At 42.8% G+C, this 15,334-nt stretch overlaps 1 protein-coding gene across 1 annotated transcript in view; it reads left to right on the top strand.

The window, feature by feature from the left end:
* Positions 1 to 15,334, top strand: part of GRIK1 (glutamate receptor, ionotropic, kainate 1) — a 187,346-nt gene that overhangs the window by 147,367 nt on the left and 24,645 nt on the right. Inside the window, exons 15-16 of the mRNA XM_015422986.1 lie at positions 3,544 to 3,761; positions 12,105 to 12,330. Of these exons, the coding sequence (XP_015278472.1) occupies positions 3,544 to 3,761; positions 12,105 to 12,330 (444 nt within the window). The remainder of the gene's footprint in view (positions 1 to 3,543; positions 3,762 to 12,104; positions 12,331 to 15,334) is intronic.

Here is a 15,334-nt window from a genome sequence, read left to right as displayed (position 1 = left end):
ATCTAAAAGCCCATTTTTTCACAAGAATCTTCATTTCACTGAAATCTTTAAATCTAAAGTCACACACTTAATAGTTTTGCAGTGTTGGGAATCAAAATCTGATGCACTATCATGATCCTATGAGCCAATAGTTCAGCCTTTTATTTTCCTGAGATGGTTGCTGATATTATTTACTAACTGCTTACAGAATCAGCAGTTTTTCAGAGAAACAACTTGAAGTATACTTTTGTTGTTTCACATGAACAACTTTTGTCATTAGAAAACTCAAGGAAAGTTAGAAAACCGTTACAAGAGTAAAACAGAATCAGAACTTCAAATTTTCTGTTGTGGAGCATCTACTATAGAAACTGATCTGTTAGATTACTCTGCCAAGTTTTATGGATCTCTAAAATGTAGTTGGCCGTTATTACTGTTTTAATTAAAATGAGGCATTGCATAAGTGTCTATGTAATTTATATTGCTTTGCTGAGCTTTTAGTAAATAATGTTTTCATAAAGATCTGAGTCAGCATCCTTTGCAACTGCTTATTAGCTGGCTAGATCAGCAGCAAGTTAAAACTGTAAGGGAGAAATTGTTTAATATATTCTTTAAGTAAACTCTCATCCTGAATAGTGCACCAGAAGCATTAAAATGTAGCTATAGATAGATTTTCAGAAAAACAGTTCTGGAATTAAATAGGAGACTGTGTCCCCTATCCAACTGGAGCTATGTACATTTAATAACTCTGGATGAATATGAGCATCCTCATCCAGATGCTTCTAGCCTGTTCAATGAGACCCAGGTGAGCACTGTACATCAAGATGCTCATCAGCATCAGTTCCCTACAAGGAAGGCTTCTTCCCTGGGCTGATCTCCCTTGATAGATCAGTCTGTTAATTTTTAAATAGGTACACATCTGGCATAACCATATAGATCCAAATCCAGAGTTTAACATATGTGAAAGATTCCCAGTAATTCTATGAAGAAATTGTTCATTGTGCCTTGCAAGCATTTCACATAAAACAGATTCCATAAATGTACATAAACTAGACTGGGCTAGATTAGAATAGTGAAGCTTCTGGATGTACCTAGATCCAAGCTGTTATAAGTAAGCAATTCCCATTGATTTCCCTAGGCTGTTTCCTCAGCAAGATGTTTTGGCTTTGGGTCATAGCTGGCACTGATTTTTAAGAGAAAAATGGACATATTTATATAGATTAAAATTAAACTGCTATCATTTGGAAAATGTCCTTTTTAGCCCATTATAGCATATCACATAGATGTCTCAGAAGGCCCAACACTTCAGTGCCAAAACCCTTTGCTAATTATAATGCTGCACTTGCTTAGTGCCCAACTCAGGCAGGATTTAACCACATGCTGATCTCTGATTTATTCCAATAAACACTTCTGCATGTCCTTGATTCCTACTATATTCGCAACTGAATCGGAGTCTCAGATTCTGGGAAAAGAATGAAATACAAGGAGAATGTTAGAAATATGTCTTCACAATTGACCTGAACAGAGGGCAATATAAGTCTTGGCACAATCCTTTTCTCCCTTCCTTGCTGCTGCTTTGTCTTATTTTACTTCTTTCTAGTGAAAGTTATCCAGTTGATCAAAGTGCTTTGTTAATTTTTGACAGATAGAAGTGGCAGCCAGCTAGCAAGGGCAGGAGTGTGCAAGACTGATTGAATGGGAATTCACCTCACTGATATTCTTCTCAGTCAGTTGTGAACATGTAGGTGTTTTCCACACAGGGTCAGACTTGTTTGGTTTTCCTACTGGGGCTGCTGATACTGTGGAGCGGCAACAGGGCTTCCACATAGCAGGTTTCCCTGCCCCAGTCCCCAGGTAATGGGCATCCCTCCCATGCCACGGGGTTTTTTTCAGGTTTTTTTTTGTTTTAATAAACTCCTTTAATTGTAGAGATGCACATTTTCTCTTATATATCTCCTAATTTGGCTAGAGACTTATTTAAAAAAATGAAATCTGGGAATGCAGATAACCTGCTACAAAGATCCTAACAGCATTATAACAATAGAACAATATTCAATTACTAATTTTAAAAGACACAAAAATATCCTGCTGGTTTTGGGGGAAATGGCTGCTGTGAGGACAGGTTGCCAAGTAGGTGGGATTGGGAATATCTGAACTTCCCAACCACATGGCAGACAGCCAGTCTTTGCTGTGATCTTTCCAAAGCTTCTAACAAAAACACATTTACAAAAGATGAGGAAAGCCCAGGAGGTGCACAAATGCTCCATGATGCTTTTGGGTGGGAACAACAGCATTGAACCTGTTGAAAGTAACCAATGTAGAAAAGATTTTTCTCTCTGGTGTGTTTAAAGGCTATGTTAGGGGACCCTCATAAATAGCATATGGGGTAAAGTTGAAGGTGGAAATACATAGAACCAGGGCTCTACTGGTAGCAGGAGCTCCTTTGCATATTAGGCCACATACCCCTAGTGTAGCCAATCCTCCAAGAGCTTACAGAGCTCTTCTTACTGGGGCTACTGTAAGCTCTTGGAGGATTGGCTACACAGGGGGTATGGCCTAATATGCAAAGGAGCTCCTGCTACCAGTAGAGCCCTGCATAGAACTATCCTGCCCCTTCTGATGGAAATGCCCTTCTGTCATTGGGAAAGGATCATAGGATCCAAGCCATATTTGGGTTGCACTAAATATTTTACTGAGAGGGAAGAATTTTGCTTTCAACAAATAAAGTATATACACATTATTCATTTATTGTCCTCCTCAGCTTCCAGCATCTTGTGTTGCTTTGTTATTGTTGTGTCATTTTATAAGACCACCACATTGTAATTGTCATATTCACTGCATATGCTATTATTCATCTTGGTCATCAATATAGTCATTAACATTGCATTATATGGATATTATGGGTTAAGGTTTTAACTGTTCCATTATTTAAGCTATAAAGCTAAAGACATTTTAGATTTTCTCCTTTTTTCCTCTTTCCTATGTAAGCATTGTTGACACTCTTTAAGTAAGCATATTCTTCTATGTGATTTCTGGCTACCAAGAAGTTATTGGGATTGATGCACAGGCAGAACTGATGCACAGCTCACATCAACAGGGGAATGAGATGGAAGCAATTTTACCTGGTTCCCTGGCTAAAAGTCCATTTTGCCAATTCCTTCCCTAATCTCTTCATCTGAATTCAATTAATTAATGTTAACAGACCCAAGATTTAATGCTGGGTATCCTGATCCTGATTATATTTATTACAATAATATAAGTGAAACTTACTTCCAGGATCACTGGCAATTGTGTTATTGTTTAAAGTCTTCAATGACTAGAAAAAGTGTGGAAATTCAGATCCAAGAACATCCATACATTTGTCATCTGTCATTGCATAAATCTTTTTCAAAGTGTTGTTTCCATTTTTAACTGTTATCTGTATGTGTCTGGGATTATTGAGTCAAATCATTTTTTTACCCTGTTGTTCATAAATTTATCATGTTCCTAAAAGTGATATCCTGTACCAGGAGTCTGAAGTTTCCTTCAACTTATTGTAACACAAATGTTTTGATGGTGTTGTAACAGGATCAGAATTGATGCCAAAAGCTCTGTCCACCAGAATAGTTGGAGGAATATGGTGGTTTTTCACCTTAATCATAATCTCATCCTACACTGCTAATTTGGCTGCCTTCTTAACTGTTGAGAGAATGGAATCACCTATTGATTCAGCAGATGATTTGGCAAAGCAAACCAAGATAGAGTATGGAGCTGTTAGAGATGGATCAACAATGACCTTCTTCAAGGTAAGATGACAAGTACCAGATTTTGCATCAATGAGAGATGCACTAAGGCTTTGTAATTATATTAAATAGTAAATTTGGATGAAGGAAACAAGTCACAGCACTGGAGTTCCTTGATGTATGCATGCAAGAATTGCTTTTGGAATTGAAAAAGATTGGGTAATTTACCAAATCTGCATTTTCAAATGCAAGATGTTGGCTCAAAACCATGCTAGACTCATAAAGAAATTCTTCATATTTATTTTTATCACCTTTTTTGTTGTTGTTCAGTCGCACAGTCGAGTCCGACTCTTCGCGACCCCATGGACCAGCTCCCGCCAGGCCTTCCTGCCTTCCGTCGTCCTCTGAAGTTGGCTCAATTCCATGTTCGTTGCATCTTTGACACTGTCTAACCATCTCATCCTTTGCCGTCCCTGTCTTCTTTGACCTTCAATCTTTCCAAGCATCAGGGTCTTCTCCAGTGAGTGCTCCCTTCTCATTTGGTGGCCAAAGTATTTGAGCTTCAGTTTCATTATCTGGCCTTCCAGGGAACAGTCAGGGTTGATTTCTTTTAAGATTGACTGATTTGATCTTCTTGCAGTTCAAGGGACTCTCAAGAGTCTTCTCCAGCACCATAGTTCAAAAGAATCTATTCTTCGGCGCTCGGCCTTCCTTATAGTCCAACTCTCGCAGCCATACATGACTACTGGGAATACCATTGCTTTGACCATGCGGACTTTTGTTGGCAGGGTAATGTCTCTACTTTTTATCATGCTGTTTAGGTTCGCCATCCCTTTCCTGCCAAAGAGCAGGCGTCTTTTAATTTCATGGCTACTGTCACAGTCTGCGGTGATCTGAGATCCCAGGAATGTGAAGTCTGTCACTACTTCCACGACTTCCCCTTCTATTTGCCAAGGAGTGATGGGGCAGGATGCCATGATCTTAGTTTTTTTGATGTTGAGCTTCAAGCCCACTTTTGCACTCTCCTCTTTTAAAGCCCACTTTCAAGCCCACTTTTGCACTCTCCTAAAGAGCAGTCTGAGCAAGAGGCTCTTTAGATCCTTTTCACTTTCAGCCATTAGAGTGGTATCATCTGCATATCTGAGGTTGTTGATCTTTTCCCCAGCAATCTTAATTCCCGCTTGTGATTCATCCAGGCCAGCATTTCGCATGATGTACTCTGCATATATATTAAATAAGCAAGGTGACAATATACATCCTTGTCGTACTCCTTTTCCTATGCTGAACCAATCAGTTGTTCCGTATCCGGTTCTAACTGTCGCTTCTTGGCCCTTATACAGGTTTCTCAAGAGACATGTGAGGTGGTCTGGTACTCCCATCTCTTTAAGGACCTGCCATAGTTTGTTGTGATCCACACAGTCAAAGGCTTTAGCATAGTCAATGAAGCAGAAGTAGATGTTTTTCTGATACTCTCTTGCTTTCTCCATAATCCAGCGAATGTTGGCAATTTGATCTCTCGTTCCTCTACCTCTTCGAAACCCAGCTTGTACTTCTGGCAGTTCTCTATCCACGTACTGTTGAAGCCTAGCTTGTAGGATCTTGAACATGACCTTGCTAGCGTGTGATATGAGTGCAATTGTGCGATAGTTTGAGCATTCCTTGGCATTGTCCTTCTTTGGGATTGGAATGTATACTGACCTTTTCCAATCCTGTGGCCACTGTTGCGTTTTCCAAATTTGCTGGCAAATTGAGTGCAGCACTTTAACAGCATCATCTTCTAAGATTTTGAATAGCTCAGCTGGGATACCATCACCTCCACTAGCTTTGTTGTTAGTAATGCTTTCTAAGGCCCATTTAACTTCACATTCCAGGATGTCTGGCTCAAGGTCAGTGATTATACCGTCGTGGTTGTCAAGGACATCGAGGTCTTTCTTGTATAGTTCTTCTGTGTATTCTTGCCATCTTTTCCTAATCTCTTCTGCTTCTGTTAGGTCCCTACCGTTTTTGTCCTTTATCACCTTTAGGTACCAGCTAAAACTGATATTAGAATAAGATAACTACAGAAAACTGGTCAAAATGGCAAGTTGGTAGAGAATAAATGTGAGCTGCCTACATAACTTCCAGCTACCATTTTTGTGTTTGATGTGAAAACAGCATTTGAGCCAGTCTTGAATAATTTTGGCATTCTAAAATAGTTGAAAATGTGCAATATTGCAGTGCAATGAAAGATAGTAGTTAAAATAAAACAAGGAAAAAAGGAATTTGGGTACACAGAAAACCTTTTCCCACAGAGAGCTCAAACACATTAGATATTTTATGGACAATTTGTTTGAATGATGGGAATTTGGGCAACAGAACAGAACTGCAGAACAGAAAATGCTGTTGTTAACTGTTTGGACTTGTATATATAGTGGATCCACAGCCAGGAATATGGGATTGACAGATACTCAGTTTGTGTGTTTACCACCCATTCATAGCCAAAAGAGTAACTTGCTGGATGATTAGCCAGATCAGCCTCTTAACAGCAATAGGCCAAATTTGAGGTGGAAATATTCCCTGATCCCTATGAAGGCTTCCAAATCAGGCTTGTTCACTAGTCTGAGCAACTGGGGTGTAATGAAATCTTCATATCAAGAAGATTCTAGATTTTTGTCAATGTATAGCCCACTTTGCTAGTATTTCTGGAGTTGCCTGTTTTATATACAACATTAATTTAACTCATAATAATCCATGTCAGTCTAGAGTTCTAAATCATCTTACTTTGGCATAATCTCCTTAAATTTAATTTAGTTCATAGGGATTGTGCTAGAGTAATTGGTTTTGAGCTCTGAGACCAAGTACACCAACAAACTATGAATATGGTAAATATAAACAGCAGTTGGTAATCTCAGGGAGGCCAAACCTGAACAGATGCAGGTAATTATAGTTATCATCTTCCCCTGTGGGATGCAAGCATGATACACAGAGACAAAGCTAACCTTTAGGAAGCAATCATTCCAAAGAAGCTGCAACAGATTGGCAAAGCAATGGGAATTTGGAAAGAAATATGCTTCTGCTATCTTTGTGAACAAATATTTTCCATTTCTATAGTTGCCAGTCTGACATTTTAAATGGCTGCTCTCAGTTAGGACCTACAGGTTCTCTAGTTCATATTGAAACTGTATTGCAGACGGAAAGGGGCAATTAGCAGGTTGTAATTTTGATATTTCTCAAGCTTCTCAAAATTAACAATTTTACTTTTTAAAAAAATCTGATAATTTATTAAAGTATACATGTATTTCTTTTACACAGTAGGGTAATTATTGAAAATGATTGACTTCCTTGATACTTTCAATCACGTTAAGCATCCTTGCTCCTTGAAAAACAGATAAACTAACTTTATTACTAAGGCAACTAATATCCTCTGTGTTTGCTCTGTGTGTTGTTCAGAGGGATTTCTGCCTTACTACTATAAAAAACAGAAAAAACTCTTTAGTTATATCTTTTAATTTTGAAATCCTCTATTTTTACTTTGTAAGCTAAATACTTTCCTGTCTCTGTAATACAACTTAGATCAGGGTGGCCAGACTGTGGCTCAGGAGCCAATCTTCCCTTCCCCAGCTAGTGTCCCCTCCCAAGTAGGCTTGAGGTGGGGGGAGCAGAGAAAGAAAGCAACTTTAAATGCATTCTTCGCTTAAAAGAAAAAAAGGGAGGGGTAGACAGTGGGAGAAAGAGAAAGCTGAGTGATATATAAACTGGTAAATTAAACTGTTAGTAATGTCCAATTAATCTTCTTGGGCTTCTTCTGTGTGTTGCCAAACTTCTTTTCTTAGTCCTGTTACATGTATTCTCTGTTAGTATGTTAGTAATGTTCCTTTGAGATTCTGTTAATAAAAAGGGTCTCTTCTGTGCACATTCAGAACCGCTTCTTTGCGTGCTGGGTACTTTTACTATCGCTGACGTGGAGGAGCTTCCTCTGTTGTCTTCCTTCCGGCTTGTTAGATCCTCCTTCGGGTTGTTGTTAATACGCTCAGTTCATGTACTATAAATCCTCTTCCTTTCATGCCTCGGAGGTCCCCATTTTCGAGAATGGTATCAATTTCATTTTTGCTTTTATATTCGCTCCCAGACTCTCTATGGGTCCTCCTCGCAATTGTTGACTTATAAGCGCTTATCAGGCACTTCTCGCTGTCACAATTCCAACTTATCTTTTTTGCAAAACTCCCGTCGGATTCACAGCCATAAACAGTCCAAACATTCAACAGCCGGCTCTTGCACACAAACCAACGCCCAGACCCTCCCTCCTTCTCCGCTCGCTTTTGCCCAGCTCCGACATCTTTTCTTTTTTGTTTACTTTTAGAAAGTTCTTAAAATGTGCTCCAGAGAGACAAGTTTCTCGCTTTCAAATACATCAAAGGAAAACATCACTGTCCGCTCAATTCATCCCCCCCCCTCCTTTTCTTTTTCGCTTGTATAGATGGAGGATTAACCTCTTCGCCTTTTTCGCTGGGAGGGGGGGGAAACAATTTTCAGTTCTTTTTCTCTGCATTTTGACAACTCACAGTTAAGCCGATCTTTTCTTTTTCTTTTCAATTTTTCCGGATGGTCGCTTTATCACTCGGTGACGTCTGGTGGCTCCGCTAAACCCCGTTCGGGGTCGCTCACGCAGCAAGGTCCATTGGGGCAGGGCATGGCGGGAGCCTCACTCTCCGACCTCTCGGCCGAAAGAGCGACTCATAGGGGTATTTCCCCCCCCCCGTTGACTGGCTTGTAGAAGGCATTTGTCTCTTTAAATTCCTTCTCCAAGCCAAGCCAGCCAGGGGGAGGTGGAGTTTGGAGGATGCATTTAAAGTTAAAGTTGCTTTCTTTTTACCTCTCCCTCCCTTCCTCCCCCCATCTGTTTGCTTTCTTTCCACTTTCTTTCCATCTCTCTCTCTCTCTCTCTCTCTCTCCTCTCCCTTTCCCATATAAAGTTAATTGTGTTCTCTAAGCCCTGCCACACTGGCTGATTGACTTGGCTCAGAGAAGGCATTTGTCTCTTTAAAACCCTTCTCCAAGCCCCTACCTTGCGGCCCCACCGGCTGACTTCTTTCTTTCCACCTCTCTCTCTCTCTCTCTTAGACAAAGAAGTATTATTAGCAAACAAATAAATATCATTGGAAAAATAAATATTATCAATATCTGTTTTTCCCCTTTTGTCTTTATTTTTGGCAGTCTAATTTAATGTTAATAAAAATCAAATGTGCATATTTTTCAATTAAAACCTGTGTGTAATATTTGTTCATATCTTGCGGCTCTCAAACGTCTGACGCTTGTTCTATGTGGCCACCCCTGACTTAGACCATTAATCCTAAAATGGAAGTGGAATCTACACCCGAAAATGGTACCCATGATTTTATTACTGTTGACAGAACAGATCACTTTCAATATTTATTTATTTATTTTTGGATTTATATCCCGCCCTCCCCAAAGGCTCAGGGCGGCTCACAAGGAGACATAAATGCCAAGGTTAAAACAATAAAACAATATAAAGAACAGTATAAAATACAGTATGATACAATTCACTAAAATATCGGTGCTCCAAAAAGTCACTTAAATCATGAATTCCAATATGGGGTTCTGGAGTAATAGTGGTATCCGCTATTTTGATTTCCTTAGGAACCTTATAGATACTGAGGCATTCAGCTCATATTCTGCCATGTTGCTGCTGGGCTTCAGCAAAGTCACTTGTGAGGCTTTGGGGAGATCTACTCAGAATGTACAGATTGTCACCCACTGTTGGGGGAAAAAAGATGAACAACATATGTGAAGGATCTGTTCCAATTCTGGTTTAAAGAGTGATGGACAACAGCAAAGGAGGAAAACAGTGTGAGAGCCCCACAGGTTCACCCCTTCTTACTGCATCCCAAACAGTAATTGGGGCTGTTTGGTGGGAGAAATGACCCTGTGTCATTTCTGATTAGGGGGAAACTGAAAACACTAAAATCTTTTTAACTAGTTTATTATATTGTTGGTTTAGGGGTTTTTCTAGATTCTAATTGTGGAAATATATGCTGCGTTATGGTAAAATATGAGTAACAGAAATGTTTCTGGTGGTGCATACATGCACAAATAACCTTGACATTTAAGTCAAAACGATGTTCTCCATAAGATAGTGCAGCAGAATAATAAAACTGACATGACAAAAGTTCAAATAATAAAAAGCTTTAAGTTGAATGTACATTATACGTTGAACACCAAGGTAGCATGTTACTGCTTTGAGACCATTCTTGGAGATTTATTTATAGAAGTATCATGTTTAGTACAGAATTAACTAGATTGACCCAGGATAGAGACAAAGGGGGTGAAATCCAGTTGTTTAATGAAGGGAGTGTGGACTCTTCTTATAATCTGTTCCCATATGTAGCCATATAGAGAAATATATAAATGCCACTGGGGTTTACAAAAATCTGGAAATAATTGGAACCAAGATATAAAAGATCCTCATCTATATCATCCAGAGGAGGCTTCATATGTTTTGTTTTGATGCTGACTTACAGCCACTCCAGTGGGGTTTTCAAGGCAAGCGATGTTCAAAGGCTGTTTACTAATACCTGCCCTGTGTCATGATCCCAGTATTGTTTGGTGGTCTCCCATCCAAATACTGATTAACTTCTGAGATCTGGCAATATTGGGCTAACCCCCAGGTTAGATACCTGACCTAGCATATAGAAGATACACATGGGGGGGGGGGAGATTTTAGGAGAGTTTAGAAACACATCCGCAAATAATATAACTACTAAAAAGTAGCATTTCAGCCAGTTATGATAAGAGCAGCATCAGAGAGCCATAATGTCTTTATTTAGCATACTAGGAGTAATGCCCGTTGTGGGAAGAAATACAATGAGATCTAGAAGGAAGCTCCAAATGAGTGTCCCGACTGTGGCTGGTGGGGCGGCAAAGGGAAGCAGAAAATGGAGGGAGGCAAGCCATGTTTCTTTCCTTCTGCTTAGCTATAAGGCAGGGCTGTCTCTGACATTTTGCTGCCCCAAGTGGGTAGAATGGGAGGACAGCCTCATGGTAACAGATATGGTTCTCTCCACCTCTGACTTATTTTTTGACGGGGAGGGGGGTGTTATGCAATGGCAACTAAGGTAGAAAAGCACCTCCTCCAGTGCCATGTTTTCTGGGTTCCAAGGGTCTGGAAAGTGGTACCATAGCCAATTACACGGTTGCCAACTCTGGGTTGGGAAATACCTGTAGATTTGAGGGGTAGAGGCTGGGGAGGGCAGGGTTTGGGGTGGGGAGGGACCTCAGCAAGGTATAATGCCATAGAATCCACTGCCCAAAGCAGCCATTGTCTCCAGAAGACCTGATCTTGGTCATCTGGACATTAGTTTTAATAGCTGGAGATCTCCAGGTGCCGCCTGGAGGTTGGCTTATGTTAATTTGGGGCTATGCAGTCACAGCTAAGGTAGAAAAGCGCCTCCTCCTGTTTTAATAGCTGCATATGGCATCTGTGTTCTGACTGGCTGTGGGGGGGGGAGGAACAGCAAACTTTTTAGAATTTTGGAGGCAGGACTCAGGCAAAGCAGCCAGTGGATAGGGAGACCCTCTGAATGACAGATCAGAGAGCAAACTGATTTTGGAGCGTGTTGGAATGTTCAGGGGAGTCCATGACCAAAATAGAATTATATATACCGGAGGATTGGCACTTCCAATGGTTTTTCCCCTTTCCATTTGGCTTTCTGAGGTACATTTGTTTGAGAGAAAATGACTGCAGTAGGTTCTATGGTGAATGGTGATTTGAGCCTAGGCCTTTGAAGGCCTTGCCCAGTACTCTCACCACTCCTTCATTCTGACTTTTTGTATATTTTAAGAAGCAAAATTTGTCAAATAGCATATATTGCATGTATTTAAAAACTTGCCTTTCCAAAATTAAAAAATCTGAAACCTACATTATGAATTTAAAACAGAACAAAACATGGATTTAGAAATAAATTCTGAGGACTTTGTAAATATGACAACTCAGTTCTTGAGTTCATTTTTTTAAAAGTCTCCACATTCTTTTTTTGAAATTGATAACATATAGCCTATAACTGTTTTGAAGAACAATGCATTAGATCATTCCCAGGCAAAGCAGCAATATAGTTCTTCTGCTCTATGAATCTTAAAGTACAACAGAACTTATGTACCTTCACTATGTGTCTTCACTGTACCCTGTGTGTGACAAAAGGCACTAAGAAATCAAGGGCTCAATATGCTGTTGGATGGAAATGGAACACATTTGTAATAGTGCATATGTGGGACTGAATGCAGTAGGAAGTGGGAAGGGATCCTAATCTCTCTCTCCTCAAAGATGACACTATCCGGGGGTATCCAGGGATATGTTATAATTTAAAAGTATAAACAAGGTCCTTGTCTGATGCTTCTGATTTTTCTCTTTAGAAATCCAAAATATCAACATATGAGAAAATGTGGGCATTTATGAGCAGCAGGCAGCAGACAGCACTGGTGAAGAACAATGATGAGGGAATCCAGCGAGTGCTCACCACTGACTATGCCCTCCTGATGGAGTCTACCAGCATAGAATATGTCACCCAGAGAAACTGCAATCTTACCCAGATTGGTGGACTCATTGATTCCAAAGGTTACGGTGTGGGGACTCCTATTGGTAAGAGACTAATATTAAGCAATTATTGCCAGGCTGTGACAGGTAGGGCAACTGTAAGATTTTAAGAAGTGGTTTGGGAGTATCTGTCAACCACAGCTCATTCTTGTCCAAGTCTATGCAGAGGCTGGGAGCCATGCAGAGGTAGGGAGAAGAATGAGATGTTAGATACTCCTGGGAAAGGGTCTCTTTTGACAACTGGCACTGCTGGCACTGCCAGACATCCATTACAGCAGCAGAATTCTGGGCACAATAGTTGGTGGGGAAGAAGAAAGTTATATTGAAGATTAGGGGAAACACTCTATGCCATCTCTTTCACATGTGCAGGACTACATTCTTCATATACCTAATAGATACAGACACATTTAGCAATTTATGTTTGTACACAGAGGTCGATTTGGGGGGGATCGCCGGGGATCGCCATTCCCCAGTGAGGGGCGGGGGGCGGGGCACACGACGAAGCCCCGCCCCAGGACGCCTTCAGCTCCATCAGGCAGAGCTGCCACCTTGACCTGCCGCAGATCGCCATGGTGGTGAGCGGGCAGAGCGCCGGCAAGAGCTCCGTCCTCGAGAACTTCGTCGGCCGGTCAGTCAGTCAGACAGGCCAATGGGGGAGGGTGGAAAGAGGGCCAGGCGCACCAGACTCAGGCCGCACGTCTCCAGCATCGCCCCCCGCTGCCGCCACTGCAGCCGGGCCGGGCCGGGCCTGGGCAGAGATGCCACTTCTGTCGCCGGGGCCTGCTCCCTCAGTCAGCCTCAGCCTCTCGCCCACTTCTGCGCCCTCCTTCTCGGCTTGCTGGGCAGCCAGCCCACCACGCTCGTTTCTCGCGAGAATGGAGCTGGCCGGAATGTTGCCGCCCGCCCAAGAGCGGGAGAGGTTGGGGAAGGGCCCCGGTGGGAGGCAGTGGCCGGGCCCGGTCTCGCAGGCCAGTAGCTAGCGTGGGGCCCCTGGGGCCTGCCCCCCACAATTTTAATGGGGCCCCCTCCCCCGATCCTTGCTCCCCGTCCCTCCCCGAGCATGCGTCTGTGCGGCAGCAGTGGTGGGGCCAGCAGCCTTGACAGATGCTGCTTCTCGCTGCAGGCAGGAGAGGAGAATGAGGAAGTGGCAGCAGCGACACAAGCAGCAGCAGCCGCCACCCTAGAGGGGTGCACAAGCGAGCCGGCGAGGATGGGCAACCAGCCTAGGCAATCTGAGGAGTCAGAGCCAGGTCTGTGGGTGGGCGAGGGGTGGGTGGGCAGCTGAGTCTGGTCTCGCCTCGTGCGACCGTCGGGACACCCCGGCTTGTTGCCTTCTTCAGCTGGCCACTTGGCGCTCCCCCTTTGCACCCAGGACGGAGCCGCCCCCTGGCTTGGCAGATGGTCTCCATCCTCGAGCCCAAGCCATGCCGCCACAGCTGAAAAGGAGCCAGGCGGAGGTCTGGGGATGGTCAGGGCACTTGCTGGTGGCCAGTCGCAGAGAGAGGTGGAGAGAGAGCGCCCCGGCGCACCCGTAAGACCCGAGGGCTCATCCACGGTGCCAGGGCTGTCCCTGCTGTTGGTGGCGGCGCTCTCCTCCCCCCTTGGTCGCAGTCGGGGCTGCCTTAGGAGTCCCAGCAACTAAATCGAAGTTAATTTAATTAACTTTGATTGGCTGGTGCCCCCCCGGCCCCCTCCCCCTAAACTTCTTAGCTAATGGGCTGCCGGTCTGCTGTCTGGTCGAGTTGCCAACTCTGATGGGGCGAATTCCTGGGCATTTGGCGGGTGTGGCCTGAGGAAGGAAGGGTTTTTCAGTGTTCCCTCTAAGCTGAGTGAGTGAGAGCCGGCTCGCCGTTTCCTAGGCTCTGGCTCACACATTTCTGTCTTCGCTCAGGGAGGATGGGGCTCCAGAGCAAACTTAATTTAAGGAGTAGCCAAATGTCTCGACCCCCCCCGGTGCCTCACTCCCTGAGCGCCATACTGGTGCACTGTGGCCCCAACTGAGGCCTGTCTTTACCATTAAGTAGTTGAAGGATCTTTAAAACTGGCTTGAACTCCATTTATTAATTATTTGAATGAAAAACTCAAAATTGGTAGATAACTTGTAATGGCAATCCTTGATTCACCACAGACTTAATGATCATTTTGTAATTGTTTTTCATTCATGCTTTACTAAGTACTGCATTGCATTTTATTTTAATATTCAATAGTTTAATATTTTTTTAAAAAGTGGAAGAAGCCTTAGACCTTATTTAGACCTTGTTTGACACAGTCGGGTTTCTGGATAAATCCTTGTTTCTCAACCTTGCAGTCTGAAAATCTATTAAGTTGCTTCAGTATAGCAGCTAGCATTTCTACTAGCATGCAGAACTACTTGTCTACAAAAAATAACAACAACCTTATGTTCTATACATTTACAAAAAGTCTATCAGTGTCATACTAAGGCATTACAACCTTATATGTCCCCCTGACTTCAATAGACTTAGAAGGATAAGACTCCATTTAGATTGGCACTATATAGATCAAGAGTGTCAAACACATTTGATACAACAGATGTATCTGACATAAATGGGACATTGTGGGGGCCAGGCCATGTGTGTCATAAAATGTAATGCCAGGTAGCACAGATATAAACTTTAGGGCTGCCAGGTGGGGGCGGGGGGCGGGGAAACCCCCACTTTGGAGGCCCGATTTCCACCGCGGCGGAATCGGGCCCAGGGGGAAACCCCGCCCCCCGAAGCTGCGTCACCAGAGGTGACGCACGACATACAACACGACATATGGTTTCCCCCTGACGATCTGGGCCACGCCCCCAATGTGCCCTACGTCATGCGTCACTTCCGGTGACGTTCTGCCGGCGTGCGCTTCGCGCTTCACACGCACATCCGCAGCCAGCTCCCAGACCGAGCAGACGCTCCCCCGCCGGTGAGTAAATAAGACTTGGCAACCCTAATAAACTTTATAAAGGTAGCACAGATATAAACTTTATAAAGGATACAGAAAGACTCAGTTAAAGAATACATATATATATATATATATATATATACTTAAA

The sequence above is a fragment of the Gekko japonicus genome, unplaced genomic scaffold, assembly GCF_001447785.1.
Source record: "Gekko japonicus isolate JY-2015 unplaced genomic scaffold, Gekko_japonicus_V1.1 scaffold178, whole genome shotgun sequence".
Classification (NCBI taxonomy): Eukaryota; Metazoa; Chordata; class Lepidosauria; order Squamata; family Gekkonidae; genus Gekko; species Gekko japonicus.
The sequence above is the reverse complement of the archived record's forward strand: the minus strand, read 5'-3'. Positions and strand labels throughout refer to the sequence as shown.